The sequence below is a fragment of the Eleutherodactylus coqui genome, unplaced genomic scaffold (genome assembly GCF_035609145.1).
Source record: "Eleutherodactylus coqui strain aEleCoq1 unplaced genomic scaffold, aEleCoq1.hap1 HAP1_SCAFFOLD_943, whole genome shotgun sequence".
Taxonomy (NCBI): Eukaryota; Metazoa; Chordata; class Amphibia; order Anura; family Eleutherodactylidae; genus Eleutherodactylus; species Eleutherodactylus coqui.
The window spans coordinates 1-17,997 of NW_027102064.1; the positions used below are offsets into that span (position 1 = coordinate 1).

Consider the following 17,997-nt stretch of genomic DNA (forward strand, 5'->3'; position numbering starts at 1 on the left):
ACAAAATGATGGCTTTGTGCTGAAAAATCCCTCTAAATTGCTGGTTCCGTTCTTTATAATTCGCTGTCCACTGCCTGTTGTCAAGTGAAGTCCATCTCTAGTAACAGAAATAATACAATAGATTTCAAAAATACGGGAGCATACTGTCTGCTGCTGTCCCAGGAAGTGTATGGAGCGAAAGATGGAAGTTGAAGAAAGAGACTCTGACAGACATGGTTGCAGGAGCTGTTAGTGAGGGATTTACTGTCTCTCACAGCTCCTAGTATACATCTACACTGCTCAGTAATGCTGTTGTGTGTGCTATACGGTAGTTAGGGAGCAGAATCTGTAGTTTTCTCCGTGTGTAGTATATAGAGCCTTCATAGTAGCAGACTACACTCACAAGCTCAGGGACAACCAGAAAGTTAGAGATGGATCCTGCAGAGGGGGAAATTGGTGAAAAATGCCACATACAAGTCATATAAAGGTCAGATGTAGTGTTATACCTCGGGTGCACACATGGCAGCCTGTTCTGAAAAGCCTTCTGAAAGTACAGTTACACTTTGAAGGAATAGTCCCATATCATTAAGTTATCCTGGATAAGGGATAACTTGCTGATCGGTGGTGATCCGATTGTTGGGACCCCGCGAATGCAGAGAAATCATCCCTGACATGATCCAAAACTTTGACATCGGTGGTCAGTTTTGTGCATCACTGCTTCATTTATTTCAATGGGACCCCTAAACATAGCAGAGTTCAAGCACTTGGCATCCTCTGGTGGTCTCAGTCAAGTGAATGGCATCGCTGGAGAATGGCATCCTCTGGTAGTCTCCGTGAAGGGAATGGCATCACCAGAGATTGGCATCCTCTGGTGGTCTCAGTGAAGGTAATGGCATCACCAGAGATTGGCATCCTCTGGTGGTTTCAGCGAAGGTAATGGCATCACCAGAGATTGGTATCCTCTGGTGGTCTCAGTGAAGGGAATGGCATCACCAGAGATTGGTATCCTCTGGTGGTCTCAGTGAAGGGAATGGCATCACCAGAGATTGGCATCCTCTGGTGGTCTCAGTGAAGTGAATGGCATCACCAGAGATTGGTATCCTCTGGTGGTCTCAGTGAAGGGAATGGCATCACCAGAGATTGGTATCCTCTGGTGGTCTCAGTGAAGGGAATGGCATCACCAGAGATTGGTATCCTCTGGTGGTCTCAATGAAGTGAATGGCATCACCAGAGATTGCCAAGCACTTGAACTCTGTTATCTCTGACCGTTCTCATTGAAGTGGGTAGTGCGCATGCGCCGCACCGCTGTTAGTATTTAGGTAAGTGCCGGAGGCAATATCTAAATTGGCGGAGGTCCCAGTGGTCCCCCTGTGTATAGGGAATACCCTATTGACTTCCAATGTTGAATTGCAGGTGCTGCTATATGTGCACAATTTAGTGGCACCTATAGAAACGACCTACAGCCACCTGGAGAATGCAGCCGCGTCCTCAGATAACCCGGATTGTTTTCCATCGTCTTCCATGTAGTAAGAAAAAAAGTGTAATTGAGAATCCGATGAAAGATTCTCTTTATGGCTTTAGTTTCATGATTTGCTTTCTTCATTTCATCCCAGCAAGCAAAGACTAAGCTGTTATTTAAGTGTCAGGCTGTGTGGTTCAGTGCGAAGCAATCGTCAGGCTGATCGGCACTTTCTGATCACTGGCAGCATTCTTTGTCTGGCCTTCAATCATATAAAGCACAGCAAACATTCTGATGGCTAATGGCAGGCCATGATGTATCCAAGCCGGTGCCTATGAATAATGCAGGCCGGACAGGTGGAAGCACCGAGGTATTGTCCCTCTTGTAGCTTGTTTATGAGGCTTGGACTACATCTAATGAAGCTCTCATGCAGAGTAGATCCCACACATCTCTGATCCGCTCTGATGGAATGATTGGCATTCATACCCGTTTGTTTATTACGCTGGTTAGGATTATACTACCTCTGCCCTGAATTACTGAACTCGGCGTCTCGTACAACATTCCCCAAGTGTCCAACTATTTCAGATCAAGAACTGCTACAGTTGTCGTCTTTATATCATTCAATGCTGCCAGAAACCTGGAAACACAACATGGCTTCCGGTCTGTTGCGGTTGGCGTGAGCGTAGGAGGCCCTTTAGACGTCCAGAGGTGGGAGTCAGGAGGATAACTAGGTGTTTGTAGGATTATTCATTTCATGGTTTTAGGGCCACGCTTTATAAAGTCCCGGAGTCTCATCCTAGGGTTCACAATAAACAATGGATTCAAACGGACCCGTCAGATTGGACTGTAGGCCTCCATCGCTCAGAGACCAGTACGGTCTTGGGGCAGCTTGGTTTGTTCCTGACAGAGTAGTGCGGTCAACCGGGTCATTCAGTCTGACAAATGCTGGAAACTAACAAAAACCTAATCAAATGCAGACCTTACTGGTCTCCGTAAGACTAATGGCAGCCTATGGCTCTGGTCTGGGTTCCATCGAACTTCCATTTTTGGGATTCAGATGTCAACTTGGGACAGAATCGGGGACATGGTCATAAATGTGATCTGAATGCCCCCTTAGGGTATCAGTAGGGTCTCGGGTTAATCATTTCTAAGGCTCCCAGATAGAGCCCTGTGTGTTTGACAGTGAGTTTAGATAAGGGATTGCTTGCAGGCCTGGGCCTCCTGATTGTAATAAACATGGGCTCTATGGTGGTCTAGGTGTCAGGGGGCTTTCGATAACATGAAAGCCCCATCCACTCACTAGCCAGCCTGAATAACCCAGTTAATTGCCAAGGGGTTGGAAAGAAGCATGCCACACATTAGGACTAGGTCAGCTCTCCATCTCACAGTGGGGTACCCCAGTGCTTTCTTCAGGACTCCTTGGCATCAGGAATACTCAAGAGTCCCGGATCACTGAGTCTAGTTCTCTGCCTTCTCATTAGCAGGAGATACGCATATTTATGTAAATAATAGTATATTATTGTATATATACCCACATTTCCAAATTGATGCGCATTCTATAGTAACTTTCTTTGTGACGAATGTGTGTAATAAGCCATTAAATGCTTCCAGTATCTCAGCTTACACATGATGCCAGGATCTTCTCTAGAGGTGCAATATTTGGGGTGCAGCATTTGTTTGCAGTCGGGGAACAGGATTTCACATTTCTCTTCCTTGTTCTGTGAGTCCAGAAAGGAGGGGAAAGCGAGACGCTGCAAGTGACATCAGAAAGTGAAGAGTCCGTACACGGGGCCAGGATTCTCACTGGAAACAGAGAATGTGGGCAATATTTGCCCCTCATACATGTGACCGCTGACAGGGAATGGAGTGAGAAATCACTTACCTGTCGGACTAGCTTGGTTTTTAGTATTAGTCGATGTTTGAGTGACTCCTGTTTACGGTGCATGGAGGCTGGCCGGCTGGAACGTTCCCGACTCGCTGCGCCTCCATTCACTGGAACGACTATCACCCCTGTGTAATCACAACAGCCATAGTCAGGCGGCAGTCCGTGCAAAGAGACCATAAGATCAGATGCCAAATTGGTATGACCCACGCGTGTCTGCTGTCAAAAACCGTAAAGATAGGAAGGTATAGAATTACTGTTTATAATCCAGGTTTTGTGTCTGTGAGAACACCGTAACCTGGCCTGCTGGCGGATGGATTACAGATTCTTGGTAAAGACTAAGCCTCTATGCCCCGATCACATAGTATAGAACACACTCACCCCTTTTTAAACTTCTTACATTTTTGTTTTCGTTTCTATAGGGAGTCAAAATCTTAGACATAATCACGAGGCAAAGGATCACTAATGTGCCGAGAGACGACAGCAGCCTGCGGCCGGACATGTACCCCTGCAGCCTCTTCTGGAAGGACAGTCTGACGCTTGTCATCGGATGGGGCAAATCTGTCAAGGTAACCATGGAGGAAGACGACAGTCTATGAACATGTCCAATGTACATAAATCTGTCATCTGGAAAGGCTTGCTGTGTTCATCATGTACCATTATTACACCGGGCAACAAAGTGTTACCAAAGTCATGTTACTGAAATAAAATTAGTCATTTCTTTAGTTTTTATGCCCTTAGTACGGATATCACAGTCAAAATGCAAAATTGGCTCTGTTCTTTTCGTAACCTGCAGTAATTGTTTACATCACGAAATGCATGCCAATAGTAATAGGCCGATGGGTAATACCTGTGAAGAATCAGTACCTGTACTTGTCATACTCACTGGGTATTCAGTAGCTGCTCCAAGTTATCGTACGTCTCTTTCATGTGGACAGCATGCGCTACTGGAATAGATGGAAGACGGTTTCCATTGTGCAAAAGCACAGCCTGAAGACTCAGTTTCGAAGAGTCTACAAATAGTCTCCATTCTTGTGGGTCATGAGTGATTTCTGAGGCATTCATGAGGCCCTCAATATCAGAACAGAATACCAGATTACCTTCCTTTCTAATGAAAGGCTCAAACTGCTTTTGCTGCCTTCGATATGATGTATTTTTGACATTTTCTTCTAGAAGATTCCATTGTTGGAGTCTTGAACTTAGCAATTCTGCCTTGTTCTTGGATAAGTCCAAGTCACACACCAGGTCATTTAGTTCTTCCTGTCCTATTCTGTGTGGGGTTTATGATGCACCACAGTGAAAATCTGGATCACTGCATGCTGACGGACCAGGAGAAGGACCGGTCGGCTCATCCTCATCAGATTAATATAGAGAATATTGTGCTGGAGGTTCTGGAATAGGTCCCTCACAGGTCCTGTACACACACGGCTGCTGTCCGGCTCAGACTGTAGCTGTAAGGATGTTGTTACAGACATACTGGATACATTTACACAGTGAAACACAGAAAATGAACTATATGAAATATCTTCAAAGCGAGAGCCAATAAAACACTCCCAGGGTCATATTCGTGTTCAGCGCACCAAGATTCTACAGATTAGGACCTTTTGAAGTCAGTCATCATTTCAGTGTTGACCAGTGATAGGCTTTATATGTGTCCTTCGGCTTAAGGCTGGCTGCACACGAGCGTGACGGGCTCCGCCGCGGAATATTCACGGCGCCCCCCAGAGACCCCATACTTACCAGCGGATCTGGCGTTTTCGCTCCCGCTTGACGCTTCCCCGTCCACTGCCACCGCTTCACATGACACGCCTACCGCGTCACATGACGCGGCGGCGGTAGGCGGGAAAGCGTTACAGCGGGAGATAGCGTGAACGGACGGCTTCCATTGACTGCAATGGAAGCCGTCAGCGCGTACACCCGCAGCAAATAGAACATGCCGCGGGTGAGGACAGGTGATTTCACGGTGCGGAATTCCGCGGTGGAATTCCGCATTGTGTGCCCTGAGCTATTAGGTTCAATAGAACCTAATAGCTGCAGGCAACGCAGCGGATTTTCACCGCGAATTACGCGGCGGAAATCCGTTCGTGGGAAGGAGGCCTTACATTGGTGAGACACATTGCCACTTATAAGGAGTCCACTGACTTGCCACAAGATGGTAACTTAGGGGCCTCTTCAGGAGACTTTTTGAATTTCCAAGGTGAAATAGTAATTGCATAGCCCATAGCTGTAGTGTCCAAGCATTTAGTACTGGTACAAAGTATGAAAGATGGATAACATTGAAATCATACTGGGTCAGATGACCAGCAGTGGATGTCGGGGTTAGGATGGGTTTCCGACAGTCAGTCCTAGTACTTCCGGTAAAACGGTTTGAATTTTGCCCAGAATGTTTCTTCAAATGTACTTTGGGACAAGGTGTGTTACTATGATACTCCGTGTCCTGCAATGCACGCCTGGAGCTTCTTCAGGAAGAGTAATCTGACTATTGAATGGGGGACTTAGTTGTTAAAGGGGTATTCCAGAACGTTAACTACTGCTGACTTGTCCCCAGGCTAGGTTATCAGTAGTGGATCGACGGGGGCCCCGCTGCCTAGGATCCCCGCCGATCAGCTGATTTTTCATCATCATCATTAGTCAGTGCCAGAAGTATGAGGGCTAGCTTCATGCCCATTGAAATCAATGGCAGTGCTGTTTCTTGTTACACTTCCAGCTCCTCATGGCGGCCATCGATCAACTATTGGTGGTCAATTATTTGAAGGAACATTTTTCTTTTTGAGATTTTTTTTATTTGAAGTTAACTTGGTAAGTACTTGGCTTTAACCGATTGTGCACGGTTTTTATATTTGAATTTGTACCTTTTTTCTCATTATGTCTTTTTGGACCCAAAATTATGTCCAGATTGATTTCTTTATGGGCAGCACAGCTTTATCTTTGTAATGTGGAGGTTTGATTCGCATGTATACATATGCATTTAGGCGATAACAAGCTGTTGCTTGCAGCCAGCACTAGAGGGAGCTTAGGAGCTCATTATATACTGTGCTTTTACAGATCCAAAATATATACAGTATACATTAAGCTCCCTCTAGTGGTGACTTTAGATTGTTGGCATGTTATATTTTCAAACTACCTGGGATTTGGAAGTCTGAAATCAGAAAAAACCCGCCCTGACCATTATACACATATATAAAAAAATTAGCTTCTGTTCACATTACTAAAGAAATGTCATTCTATTGTAAGGAAGGAAACGGGACAGACCCATTAAACATCTATGGGGGAGGAGTAACAAATCCTAAATGTTCAGTCAATGAATCTATCACATCAGTCTTGTAGAAGGGGAAGCCGTGACACCGGCTGTGGTAGAGTTAGGACCACGCTGTTGAGAATGATATTGCGCTTCAGGACTGTCCAACTAAAAGGACAGCCAGCAGAATGTTGAGGTTTTCCAGGCAGCGTTTGCTGTCAGTGCCAGGATACCCCGGGGTCAGGAAGCTCTGACTCTTGTGTCCGGCGCTCGGAATTGCTATGATTTCATTGAGAGCTGCGCCTGCATTTCAAGCACTGGCCACTACACAGGTCAGAGTAGCGGCTTCTGCTCCGATCCTGGTTTATTCGGCACTGACAGTCGGCGCTGCCTGGAAAACCCCTTTAAGGATTTCCTCTGGAAATCTGGTGAAGAATTTGGGCACTTTTGGAAGAATTTATCAAAGCGCTGAAGTTTTCTACTGTAAAAGAGTCCCAAAGGTTTTTAAAAAGTGGTGGACTTAGGCCAGCTGCACACGAACGGGTCGGATTCCACACGCGGGAGCCCGCAGCGCAATCCAACCCTGTGCCTGGCCGGCATCTGCGCAAATCTGTCCCTTCTGTTCTTCATCTGTATTGCGGATGCCTGCGGAAGATCGCCGGCAGACATGTGCAGTACGGATTTTTTTTCCACATTTTTTTTCCCGTGACGTTGCTAGGCGATGACGTGGAATCTGCAACCTTTCTGCCATGTCAATTGCAGATGGGCCGCGGGTCAGGCGGCTTCCATTGATGAAACGTGGTGCGATTTCTTTTTTCCCCCTCTTCACGGAATTTGCAATTCGATTCCGTGAGTGTGCAGGAAGAAGAGCTTTTCCATGGCATGTAACAAACAGTATTTGCTGTGGATCCGCGGTGCAGACGCCAACAGCGGATTCCACACAAATCCGTTCGTGCACAGCCGGCCTAAGTGGGAGGGAATGTGGCCGATATATTTACTATGACTTTACATCAGAGACTGGTGGAAGTTGCGGCACAGATTGCGCCATAGCCGGTGTAGAGTTAATCTTTTGATGCACGAAGTGCCAAAAGCTGCACAAAATCTATAATACATTCAGTGCATCTTACTGCAGTGTAGCTTAGATAACGACTGGGATATGAAATACCTTTGTTTTCCAAACGGTCTGCCAGATTGTACACGAGCCAGCATGGGGTATAAGGGTCCACGGGATGTAAGAGAACCTACTGATATGTTGGCCTTTGTTGCAGATCTGTTCGGTCAAGGAGCGACATGCCAGTGAAATAAGGGACTTGCCCAACCGTTACGTTGAGATTGGTAAGATATGGATTATAACCAAACCGTGTATCAGCAGCCAGAATATGAATTTCTGCTGCAATGTACAACTCGTTGTATACCTAGTGATCAGTGATTTTCATTCATGCAACTTTGTGATTTAATGGAGACTAGATCAGATTTTGCTTTAAGGAAGGCGGCAGTGGAAGCTGAACTTGTGCACCAGGACCCATGAAACCTTTACTACACTCCTGCCCTCATTGTTGGATGTAGCAGCAGGGAGTGGGTGGAGGTTGTATACAACAGATCAGCTTGTGAAGAGGATGGGAAGCATCCAAGTCAGCAGGGAGGGCAGCTCACAAGGCTGTTTGCAAGGGGAGGAGGGAAAGATCACACAAGCTGTGTAGGAGTGTTGTAAGGAGGACCCTCCACACCATCCACGCCGGGCAGTGTCCTTCTAGACCGTTACCTTTAAGAGCTATAGCCACTTACACGTCCTTACAGACATAAAGGAGTGTAAAAAGATGCAGATGGACAGCGAAACATTAAAATTAGCAAGTGACGTAAAGACGGCGTGGCCGTAATGTATCAAGTGAAGATGTTCTGTAGCTGATGGTTCACTATATATTTTGCGCAGACCGTATACCTTTACAAATAGTTTTGAACATGAAGAACAACCTTTTTTCGGGTCCGTTCACACATAGCAGAATGCTGCAGAAGTGGCACGACCTGACCCAGCGGTGCTGCGCTCACTGGGGGCCGCCAGGTGAAGGAAGCGCTGATGGCGCCAAGAATCTGGAGATAAGGGAGAGTACTGCGGCTGCTGAAGTCGGCTCTGAAAATGTGGATGGTATGGATTTTGACTTAGGTTTGCTTCACACGACCGGATTCCTATTACGTAATCTGCGATCGGCATTTGCGCAGAAAATCCGCAGCAAATCGCTTGCATTGGGAAGGACATGTACTTTTGTTTTTTTGCTCACACTGACGGATATGAATTGCATATTCTGCAAGCGGAGGAAAAATCGCAGCTTGCTCTATTCTGCAGACTCTGCTCGGACGGTTAGAAGTCATTGGAGGCCGTCGAACCTGCAGCTCGTCTGCAATTAACGTTGCGTATGGGCCACGGGTATCTGCGCAATAAATACATATATTGGGAAGAAAACCCTATACTGCGCATGACCAACAGCGAGCCACCGCGATCCTACGCAATGCAGAAGCTACAGGTACGGGGTGACACTGCCGGAAGCTGCTGCGGGATCCGACCCGGTCATGTGAAGCCGCAGTATTCCTGCTAGGTGTGAACGTCCCCTTTAAGGGGAGCAGAGCGGCCACGAACTCCTGTCTGCCTTTTGTCTTTATGGTTTCGCATTGATTATGGCAGATAATTAAAGCGTCACATTTATATTCTGGTGAATGAACGTTCAGTAAGAGGATTTCGATTTGGCCATTTTATGCTTTTTGAGTTATTTTGATGTAAATTCCTGGATGCTCTTGTTTTACACGTTCTTATGAAGATCGAACCGTGTTTAAGTCTCAGAGCAAAATGTGGATAGCGAGACCAATTTTCCGTCTGTGATCTAGTAATATAGCCTCTGGATGAAGAATGCGTTGGCAGATTCCCTCAGATGTCGGCTGGCTCAGAGGACGGGTGAAGCTTCCGCTGCTTGCTGTACTGCTGCCTGTAATGACCACATATCATTGCTTGATGGATTGGAGGAGGTCTTCAGATGCTGGAATGTAGCTGCATTCTGTGTCTGTATTACGGCCGCGGCGCCCGAATCCCTCTAAATGCACACAATGTCCGGCTAGTCTGGCCAATTCAATCTGGTCTCTTTACGACACTTAAAGATTCTGAGTAATTAATTTCTTTATATATCTTTATGGCTGTCAAAGCTTTGCTTTTCGGATACTTACAATCCTCCTGCGTACCATGCTGGCCACCCCCGTATCCACTAGAGCAAGGGGGCAAACTCATTTTCCCATCCGCATTACGGTCGTCTCCAAAGGGCCGTTTCTAATTGTAAGACTGGATTTTAAAGGATATATTAAAAAGAAGAAGCTGGAGAGGAGAACAGATGGACCAAAGCAAGGAGGTAGTCCACAAAAATTGGGGCACAAGTCACCCAACGCAGCAGACACTTGTCACTAAGTTGCCAGGGAGTCAGAGAAAAGGAAAAGTTCTAGAAGGTAGCAGAACCTGGTGAAAGGTTGCCAAAAATGTTCTTAGGGCAGAGCTCTTACTCACTGGGTTAAGCAGCGGTATAACACAATGCCCTCTCCAATCTGTGCAGCAGTCTCACAGGATACAGACATCGGGCTGGAACAGACTGTCCTCTGCTGGATGATAGCGAGGACCACCCAGGATGTACAAGCTGCCTTACGGACTGAGACCCGGCAAGCAGCACTGCACTACAGGATAGGCTCAGCAGGAGAAGCCCACAGGGGATACACACTTAAGGCCCCGGGGCTGCAGTAACAGCCATAGCACTCAGTCCACATGCTCCTGACATCGCAGTGTAGGACCCAGATGGTGATGCAATCTCAGAACCCAGTGACAGGCCATAAACTAGTCCATAGTGTGCCAGAGTGTCTTCCTGGCACAGCTCAGGACTCTTCGATCTAGAAGAGGGTCTTCTGCATTGGGACTTTGTGAGCCACATAAAATGTTGTGCTGGCCAAAAATTAGGTTAGCATGCCTTGAGTTTGACCCATGTAGACTAGAGAGGGTGTGTGATATTACCTACACACGGTTATGCATTGCACTTGGCAGCACAGTATACAGTAAGCTCCATCTAGTGGCGGCCGCATGTAGCTAGAATGTTATCTTTTATATCTATGCAGGAGACTTTTAGGTCCGCATCAGAAAAACAGAGCGCCAACCGCTATAATGATATATGAGGAAACCAATCAGCACAGAAGGTCGGACCGAAGAACGCCATAATGATGAATGGTGGAGATTCACTTAAAGCCCGTGTGTTGTTCTGCCTAGTCCATATGTTAGCCCGGTGGTCATCTCTAAGATCGGCAGCTTCATGCTAGATGGGCCAACTTCATCTTCTGCAATTACTGCTTATTAATTCAGGTCTTCGTTATGTAACTCATGGATTTTTTTCCCCATCTCTTTTTAGTGTCGCAGTTCGATACGGAGTTCTTCATTAGTGGAATAGCGCCTCTCTGTGACCAGTTTGTGATGCTTTTCTTTGTGAAGGAGACGTCTGATATTGCGGTAATTACTTCCTACATACAGATTAAGGCGACCTTACAGTCCTGGACATACAGTGATGGCCACCCGCTTCTCTGGCGACCGGATGCATGCTGTGCGTTAGCTGTCTGAGGCCGTGTCCTCGCAGGATGGACTCTGCATCAGGAACCGCGCCATTTGGTGTGGAATTCATAAGAAGAGGCGACTCCGCAGCACATCCGCTGCTGTAATTGACATGCCACGAATTCCACACCGCATGTCAATTTCCACATGAGTTTTGTGGCCGAGTTATTAAACATGTCATCCACTTCTGCTGCTACTGTAAATGCTGTGGATTTTTTGCACAGAAAGCCCACGGCTAATCGGCCCCATGTGGACATAGCCCAATGCACTACACAATGCTCTGGTGCTGCCGACATGGGAGGCAGGTGTAGTGTCTTAGACTAATGATGCATTCTAATGCACAGTGTATCCAGCAGTCAGAGAAGCCGTGCGGCCATCTTTATCTCTCCAGGACCGGGGAATCGCCTTAAAAGAATAGTCTTACTACTGATTAAAAATGATCTCTTACCGGGCAGGTTTCTGAATTAGATGTCCTAAAAGACTAACAAAGTGGATGCCAGCGGTATATAGAGGTATATCCACTAGTGTGTGTGTGTGTGTGTGTGTATGTGTGTATGTATATGTATATATATATATATATATATATATATATATATATATATATATATATATTCTAGAGGCAAGCCATAGAGCGGTTATGGAGTCCATAAGAAGAGTAACAGATTAGCCTCGCTCTATTTTCCCTTTCCTTTTGTGCATAGGAAAAGATTGGTTAGTGAAGCCTATCCAGGTGGGAAGAAACCAGAGGGAAGCTGAGCAGTGAACACTTCTTCCTGAGCCCAAGCACTAAAACTAGGAGTTATCTGGAACGTCCTTCCGTGTAATCTCGTAGCCTGACAGCATTTCCCGCTGCCTACTGTTAGGGCCGCAGGAGCCATCTGACAGGTTCCCTTTAAGTATAGTGCAAATAAAGGAGATGGAATAACACCTCCACAGCGCCACCTATTGGAAGGCAGCAATCCTTCAAGCCAAAGTTAGACATCTTTATACAAGCCTTGTAAGTACAGGGTAACTTAAAACTATTCTTACTTGGGGCCAGAACTCTTATGGAAAACTAGTAATCAGTTCTGAAGACCCTAAACTGTCAACCCAAAATAAGTAATAAAAATGAAGCTTCTGGAATAACAAGCAGATAAAGCGGTTGCCCGCACTTTAGTAGTAGAGCGTCCTTTGATGTGCACTGCTTGACCCCACTGTCGTGCATTGATTGTTCTATTGTGGAATACTGCGGAATTTCAGAAAAAAGCATACTTTAAAAATCCACCGGAATTGGGGAGAAGAGTCGCAGGGGCGGGAAGGCGGGGGTCCCTGGGTCAATCGTTGGGGGGGGGGGGGGGTCCCTGGGTGAATCGGTTAGATTGACAGATCTCTCCATATACACAGGCAGGGAGAAACCTGTCAATCTAGCCAGCCTGGCCAGGGAGATTTTAACGGGACTCCGTCAGCTTCTTAAAGTATGGTTTTTCTGAAGTCCTGTAACTTTTCAGAATAAAATAAGCTTCCCTGTATTGTAGAGGAGCAGCCGGGGCTTCCCTGTAATGTAGAGGAGCAGCCGGGGCTTCCCTGTAATGTAGAGGAGCAGCCGGGGCTTCCCTGTAATGTAGAGGAGCAGCCGGGGCTTCCCTGTAATGTAGAGGAGCAGCCGGGGCTTCCCTGTAATGTAGAGGAGCAGCCGGGGCTTCCCTGTAATGTAGAGGAGCAGCCGGGGCTTCCCTGTAATGTAGAGGAGCAGCCGGGGCTTCCCTGTAATGTAGAGGAGCAGCCGGGGCTTCCCTGTAATGTAGAGGAGCAGCCGGGGCTTCCCTGTAATGTAGAGGAGCAGCCGGGGCTTCCCTGTAATGTAGAGGAGCAGCCGGGGCTTCCCTGTAATGTAGAGGAGCAGCCGGGGCTTCCCTGTAATGTAGAGGAGCAGCCGGGGCTTCCCTGTAATGTAGAGGAGCAGCCGGGGCTTCCCTGTAATGTAGAGGAGCAGCCGGGGCTTCCCTGTAATGTAGAGGAGCAGCCGGGGCTTCCCTGTAATGTAGAGGAGCAGCCGGGGCTTCCCTGTAATGTAGAGGAGCAGCCGGGGCTTCCCTGTAATGTAGAGGAGCAGCCGGGGCTTCCCTGTAATGTAGAGGAGCAGCCGGGGCTTCCCTGTAATGTAGAGGAGCAGCCGGGGCTTCCCTGTAATGTAGAGGAGCAGCCGGGGCTTCCCTGTAATGTAGAGGAGCAGCCGGGGCTTCCCTGTAATGTAGAGGAGCAGCCGGGGCTTCCCTGTAATGTAGAGGAGCAGCCGGGGCTTCCCTGTAATGTAGAGGAGCAGCCGGGGCTTCCCTGTAATGTAGAGGAGCAGCCGGGGCTTCCCTGTAATGTAGAGGAGCAGCCGGGGCTTCCCTGTAATGTAGAGGAGCAGCCGGGGCTTCCCTGTAATGTAGAGCAGCAGCCGGGGCTTCCCTGTAATGTAGAGCAGCAGCCGGGGCTTCCCTGTAATGTAGAGCAGCAGCCGGGGCTTCCCTGTAATGTAGAGCAGCAGCCGGGGCTTCCCTGTATTGTAGAGCAGCAGCCGGGGCTTCCCTGTAATGTAGAGCAGCAGCCGGGGCTTCCCTGTAATGTAGAGCAGCAGCCGGGGCTTCCCTGTAATGTAGAGCAGCAGCCGGGGCTTCCCTGTAATGTAGAGCAGCAGCCGGGGCTTCCCTGTAATGTAGAGCAGCAGCCGGGGCTTCCCTGTAATGTAGAGCAGCAGCCGGGGCTTCCCTGTAATGTAGAGCAGCAGCCGGGGCTTCCCTGTAATGTAGAGCAGCAGCCGGGGCTTCCCTGTAATGTAGAGCAGCAGCCGGGGCTTCCCTGTAATGTAGAGCAGCAGCCGGGGCTTCCCTGTAATGTAGAGCAGCAGCCGGGGCTTCCCTGTAATGTAGAGCAGCAGCCGGGGCTTCCCTGTAATGTAGAGCAGCAGCCGGGGCTTCCCTGTAATGTAGAGCAGCAGCCGGGGCTTCCCTGTAATGTAGAGCAGCAGCCGGGGCTTCCCTGTAATGTAGAGCAGCAGCCGGGGCTTCCCTGTAATGTAGAGCAGCAGCCGGGGCTTCCCTGTAATGTAGAGCAGCAGCCGGGGCTTCCCTGTAATGTAGAGCAGCAGCCGGGGCTTCCCTGTAATGTAGAGCAGCAGCCGGGGCTTCCCTGTAATGTAGAGCAGCAGCCGGGGCTTCCCTGTAATGTAGAGGAGCAGCCGGGGCTTCGCTGCCAAATCAGTTGTCTGCTGAGACCGAGGAGACGGCTGATCATCGGCCATCTGTTTTCTATGTTGGGATATAACATATATGTTTGTATCTGTATTCTTTGCCTACATTGAAGCCTTTGTAGAACTTATCATTCAGTAGATAGATGTGATCTCTTATGAAGGATGGAGCTTGTCTTCATGCCGCGGACCTGTGCCTCTTCTTCCAGAATAAAGAGCTCTGTGCCCGGCCGAGACTCGACATCATTCAGCCTCAGGCCGATTCCTGCGAGGAAGTTTCCTCCGATGCCATAACAGTCAGAGGCTTTCAAGAAAATGAGTGTCGGGACTACCGTTTGGGTAAGAACGTGGTGGCGGCGTGCAGAAGGACTGTTTTCTGGGCCACGAGAGTGGAGTCCTTCACTTTACATTTATTAACTTTATTATGTATACAAACAAAATAGTAGAGATTCATTTGGGGCCAAAACCTGCCCATGTGTATGTTGCTCTTACCGATGGAACCGGAAAGATGTCCAAATGGAGGCGGGGTCAGGAACGTAGGGCTGTATACTTAAATGCCAGATGCGATTTAGCCCCTACCCGACCACCTCAGGTAAATATACGGCAGCTAGCCGTGTGCCGGTATGCTGAGCTGCCGTATATCTACTGTCCTCCTTCTTCCAACCACATTAGCTGGCTACTGAGGTAAGCACAGCTTCGTGCCGCTACGCCATTTGCATAGGGCAGCAGCCATTCAAACTAAATGCCGCAACTGCACTACACAAGTAGCATAGTGGTGGCTGGTGGTCTACACCAGGAATGTAGCACTACATCTGTATGGCTGTAACTAACCGCCTCTAGTCTGGGTGACGACTTTGGGACTTGGTTTAGGTTCTGCTAATGGCACCTGAATCAGAAGCAGTTACTTTGTGTCTAATGTCCGACACATGGCATTCTGAAATAACGCGATGGTCAGCAGATCGCTGCAGCGCAGGATTGGTCAGCTACCATGTTAATTATCTTACAGATGATCATTCCTGTGCTGCAGAGACCTACTAATCATGGCCTACCTGCAGCATGAGATGTATCAGGCATTAGACACAAAACTAACCGCTTCTGATCCAGGTGCCCTTATCAAGACCTGAATCAATAAGGTTCCGATGACAGCACTCGGACTGAAGGCCGTTAGCTACAGCCATTCTGGAGCTCTCCTAAAGCTGGAAGCCATGTCTGGAGGAGTGCTTGTAGCTAGCAGCCTATGGAGCTGCCCGGGCTTCCATCTAGTCTGGAGAAGTGCTTGTAGCTAGCAGCCTATGGAGCTGGCCTGGCTTCCATCTAGTCTGGGGGAGTGCTTGTAGCTAGCAGCCTATGGAGCTGCCCGGGCTTTCATCTAGTTTGGAGAAGTGCTTGTAGCTAACAGCCTATGGAGCTGCCCGGGCGTCCATCTAGTCTGGAGAAGTGCGTGTAGCTAGCAGCCTATGGAGCTGCCCGGGCTTCCGTCTAGTCTGGAGAAGTGCTTGTAGCTAACAGCCTATGGAGCTGCCCGGGCGTCCATCTAGTCTGGAGAAGTGCGTGTAGCTAGCAGCCTATGGAGCTGCCCGGGCTTCCATCTAGTCTGGAGAAGTGCTTGTAGCTAACAGCCTATGGAGCTGCCCGGGCTTCCATCTAGTCTGGAGAAGTGCTTGTAGCTAGCAGCCTATGGAGCTGCCCGCGCTTCCATCTAGTCTGGAGGAGTGCTTGTAGCTAGCAGCCTATGGAGCTGCCCGCGCTTCCATCTAGTCTGGAGAAGTGCTTGTAGCTAGCAGCCTATGGAGCTGCCCGGGCTTTCATCTAGTCTGGAGAAGTGCTTGTAGCTAGCAGCCTATGGAGCTGCACGGGCTTTCATCTAGTCTGGAGGAGTGCTTGTAGCTAGCTGCCTATGGAGCTGCCCGCGCTTCCGTCTAGTCTGGAGAAGTGCTTGTAGCTAGCAGCCTATGGAGCTGCCTGCGCTTCCATCTAGTCTGGAGGAGTGCTTGTAGCTAGCAGCGTATGGAGCTGCCCGGGCTTCCATCTAGTCTGCAGAAGTGCTTGTAGCTAACAGCCTATGGAGCTGCCCAGGCGTCCATCTAGTCTGGAGAAGTGCTTGTAGCTAACAGCCTATGGAGCTGCCCGCGCTTCCATCTAGTCTGAAGGAGTGCTTGTAGCTAGCAGCCTATGGAGCTGCCCGGGCTTCCATCTAGTCTGGAGAAGTGCTTGTAGCTAGCAGCCTATGGAGCTGCCCGCGCTTCCATCTAGTCTGGAGGAGTGCTTGTAGCTAGCAGCGTATGGAGCTGCCCGCGCTTCCATCTAGTCTGGATAAGTGCTTGTAGCTAGCAGCCTATAGAGCTGCCTCAGCTTCCATCTAGTCTGGAGAAGTGCTTGTAGCTAACAGCCTATGGAGCTGCCCGGGCGTCCATCTAGTCTGGAGAAGTGCTTGTAGCTAGCAGCCTATGGAGCTGCCCGGGCTTCCATCTAGTCTGGAGAAGTGCTTGTAGCTAGCAGCCTATGGAGCTGCCCGCGCTTCCATCTAGTCTGGAGGAGTGCTTGTAGCTAGCAGCCTATGGAGCTGCCCGGGCTTCCATCTAGTCTGGAGAAGTGCTTGTAGCTAGCAGCCTATGGAGCTGCCCGGGCTTCCATCTAGTCTGGAGAAGTGCTTGTAGCTAGCAGCCTATGGAGCTGCCCACGCTTCCATCTAGTCTGGAGGAGTGCTTGTAGCTAGCAGCGTATGGAGCTGCCCGGGCTTCCATCTAGTCTGGAGAAGTGCTTGTAGCTAGCAGCCTATGGAGCTGCCCGAGCTTCCATCTAGTCTGGAGAAGTGCTTGTAGCTAACAGCCTATGGAGCTGCTCGGGCGTCCATCTAGTCTGGAGAAGTGCTTGTAGCTAACAGCCTATGGAGCTGCCCGCGCTTCCATCTAGTCTGGAGGAGTGCTTGTAGCTAGCAGCCTATGGAGCTGCCCGGGCTTCCATCTAGTCTGGAGAAGTGCTTGTAGCTAGCAGCGTATGAAGCTGCCCGGGCTTCCATCTAGTCTGGAGAAGTGCTTGTAGCTAGCAGCGTATGAAGCTGCCCGGGCTTCCATCTAGTCTGGAGAAGTGCTTGTAGCTAACAGCCTATGGAGCTGCCCGCGCTTCCATCTAGTCTGAAGGAGTGCTTGTAGCTAGCAGCCTATGGAGCTGCCCGGGCTTCCATCTAGTCTGGAGAAGTGCTTGTAGCTAGCAGCCTATGGAGCTGCCCGCGCTTCCATCTAGTCTGGAGGAGTGCTTGTAGCTAGCAGCGTATGGAGCTGCCCGCGCTTCCATCTAGTCTGGAGAAGTGCTTGTAGCTAGCAGCCTATAGAGCTGCCTCAGCTTCCATCTAGTCTGGAGAAGTGCTTGTAGCTAGCAGCGTATGAAGCTGCCCGCGCTTCCATCTAGTCTGGAGGAGTGCTTGTAGCTAGCAGCGTATGAAGCTGCCCGGGCTTCCATGTAGTCTGGAGAAGTGCTTGTAGCTAGCAGCCTATAGAGCTGCCTGAGCTTCCATCTAGTCTGGAGAAGTGCTTGTAGCTAACAGCCTATAGAGCTGCCCGCACTTCCATCTAGTCTGGAGGAGTGCTTGTAGCTAGCAGCCTATGGA

The 17,997-nt window shown here is 49.0% G+C and overlaps 1 protein-coding gene across 1 annotated transcript; it reads left to right on the top strand.

The window, feature by feature from the left end:
* Positions 1-3,633: 3,633 nt before the first annotated feature.
* Positions 3,634-14,729, top strand: LOC136595486 (vacuolar protein sorting-associated protein 41 homolog; the record flags this gene model as incomplete). Its single annotated transcript, XM_066588706.1, has 5 exons — positions 3,634-3,651; positions 3,743-3,889; positions 7,827-7,893; positions 10,983-11,080; positions 14,600-14,729. Coding segments are annotated over exons 1-5 (460 nt in total), but the record flags the coding sequence as incomplete, so codon positions are not given.
* Between the last annotated feature and the right edge of the window lie 3,268 nt (positions 14,730-17,997).